This window comes from Arachis ipaensis, chromosome B09 (assembly GCF_000816755.2).
Source record: "Arachis ipaensis cultivar K30076 chromosome B09, Araip1.1, whole genome shotgun sequence".
Lineage (NCBI taxonomy): Eukaryota > Viridiplantae > Streptophyta > Magnoliopsida > Fabales > Fabaceae > Arachis > Arachis ipaensis.
In genome coordinates, this window is record NC_029793.2 from 38,097,963 (window position 1) to 38,100,153 (window position 2,191).

At 40.3% G+C, this 2,191-nt stretch overlaps 1 protein-coding gene across 1 annotated transcript; it reads left to right on the forward strand.

The window, feature by feature from the left end:
• On the forward strand, window positions 380-931 carry LOC107615419. The gene has a single exon (XM_016317483.1). It carries the CDS (start codon window positions 380-382, stop codon window positions 929-931), a length of 552 nt encoding a protein of 183 aa, XP_016172969.1.

Genomic DNA, 2,191 nt, shown 5'->3' on the forward strand with positions numbered 1-2,191 from the left:
CAACAATTGGCAAAATCTACTCAAATACTCCCCAAGTGACACTGTCCTGAATCCTAAGGAGGAATGTAAAGCCATTAGTTTGAGAAGTGAAAAGGTGTTGGGAGAAGAGAAAGAAGAAGCTCCCACTGCTAAGCCAAGCAAAGAAGCTGCAGAGAGCAACCAAACTCAATAGGAGCATGTAATTTCCTCCACCTAGCAGAAACAATTTCTAGCTTCCAAAGATGCACCAAAGGAGAAGATCAAAATACCTAAATATAAGCCAAGAATTCCTTTCTCTCAAAGGTTGCAAAACGAGGCCAAAGATCAACAATTCTCTAAGTTCTTGGAGGTATTCAAGAAGTTACAAATCAACATTCCTTTTGCTGAAACACTTGAACAAATGCCCTTATATGCAAAATTCATGAATGAGTTGATTTCCAAGAAAATAAATTGGAGGGAGAACGAAACCGTGGTACTTACAAAAGAATGCAGTGTTGTCATTCAAACGAACCTCCCTGAGAAGCTAAAAGATCCTGGAAGCTTTGTAATTCTTTGTACTATTGGGGAAGTGACTGTCGATCAAGCCTTGTGTGATCTTGGAGCTAGCAGCAATCTCATGCCATTATCCTTAATGCGCAAGTTACAAATCGAAGAGGTAAAACCCACCAAAACTTCTTTGCAACTTGTTGACCGTTCTCTTAAATTTCCATTAGGTGTTGTGGAGAACTTGCTAGTGAAGGTGGGAGCTTTCATTTTTTCTGCGGATTTTGTGATCTTAGACATGGAGGAAGATGTCAATGCCTCTATCATATTGGGGAGACCCTTCCTGGCTACTGGGAAGGCCTTAATCGATATTCAAAAGGGTGAATTAACATTGCGGGTGAATGATGAACAAATTGTGCTCAATGTATTCCAAGCCTTACAACACCCGAATGATTATGAATATTCATGAAAATTGACATAATTGATCCTCTGGTACAAGAGATATTAGAAGAAGGCAGGCTCAATGAGGAGTCGCTTGAATCTTCTGTCGAAGTCAAAGTAGGTGAGATCGAAGAGTGTCCACCACCCAAGGAAGCATCATATATTCCTTCAAAGGATGAGGGGCCACCAAAGCTTGAACTAAATCCCCTTCCTTCTTCTCTAAAATATACTTTCCTTGGAGAGGCAGAAACATGTCCTATGATAATTAATTCTTCACTGAATACTCACGAAGAAGAGACACTAATCGAGGTGCTAAGGGAACACAAAACAGCACTTGGATGGACTATTAGCAACCTCAGGGAATAAGTTCTGCAATGTGTATGCACAAAATCTTGCTCGAAGAAGAGGCTAAACCAGTAGTGCAAGCTCAAAGGAGGTTAAATCCCACTATGAAGGAGGTAGTGCAAAAGGAAGTAATGACGCTGTAGGAAGCTGGCATTATATACCCAATCTCTGATAGTCCTTGGGTGAGCCTGGTACAAGTTGTTCCCAAGAAAGGAGGTGTAACAGTGGTGGCTAATGACAAGAATGAGCTTATTCTCATAAGAACCGTAATTGGTTGGAGGATGTGCATCGATTATAGGAGGCTCAACACAGCCACAAGGAAGGATCACTTCCCACTTCCGTTATCGATCAGATGCTAGAGAGGTTGGCCAGACATGCTTTTTATTATTTCTTGCATGGATACTCCGGCTACAACTAAATTGCTGTAGATCCTCATGAACAAGAGAAGACGACATTCACATGTCCCTTTGGAGTATTTGCTTACTGACGTATGCCTTTCAGTTTGTACAATACTCCTGCGACTTTTCAAATGCGCATGCTTTCTATCTTTTCTAATATGATTGAAAAATTTATTAAGGTTTTATGGATGATTTCTCTATTTTTGGCAATTCCTTTGAAGAGTGCTTGCAACATTTAGCTTTAGTCTTGAGAAGATGCCAAGGCACTAACCTGGTTTTAAATTAGGAAAAGTGTCGTTTCATGGTTATAGAGGGTATAGTTCTCGGGCACCACATCTCAAGCAAAGGCACAGAAGTTGACAAGGCCAAAGTAGAGGTAATCAAGAAATTATCACCCCCTGTAAATGCAAAAGGCATTAGAAGTTTCTTGGGTCATGCAGGCTTCTATAGAAGATTCATTAAAGATTTTTCCAAAATAGCAAAGCCATTAAGTAATCTTCTAGTCGCTGATATTCCTTTCCGATTTGATAATGAATGCATGCATG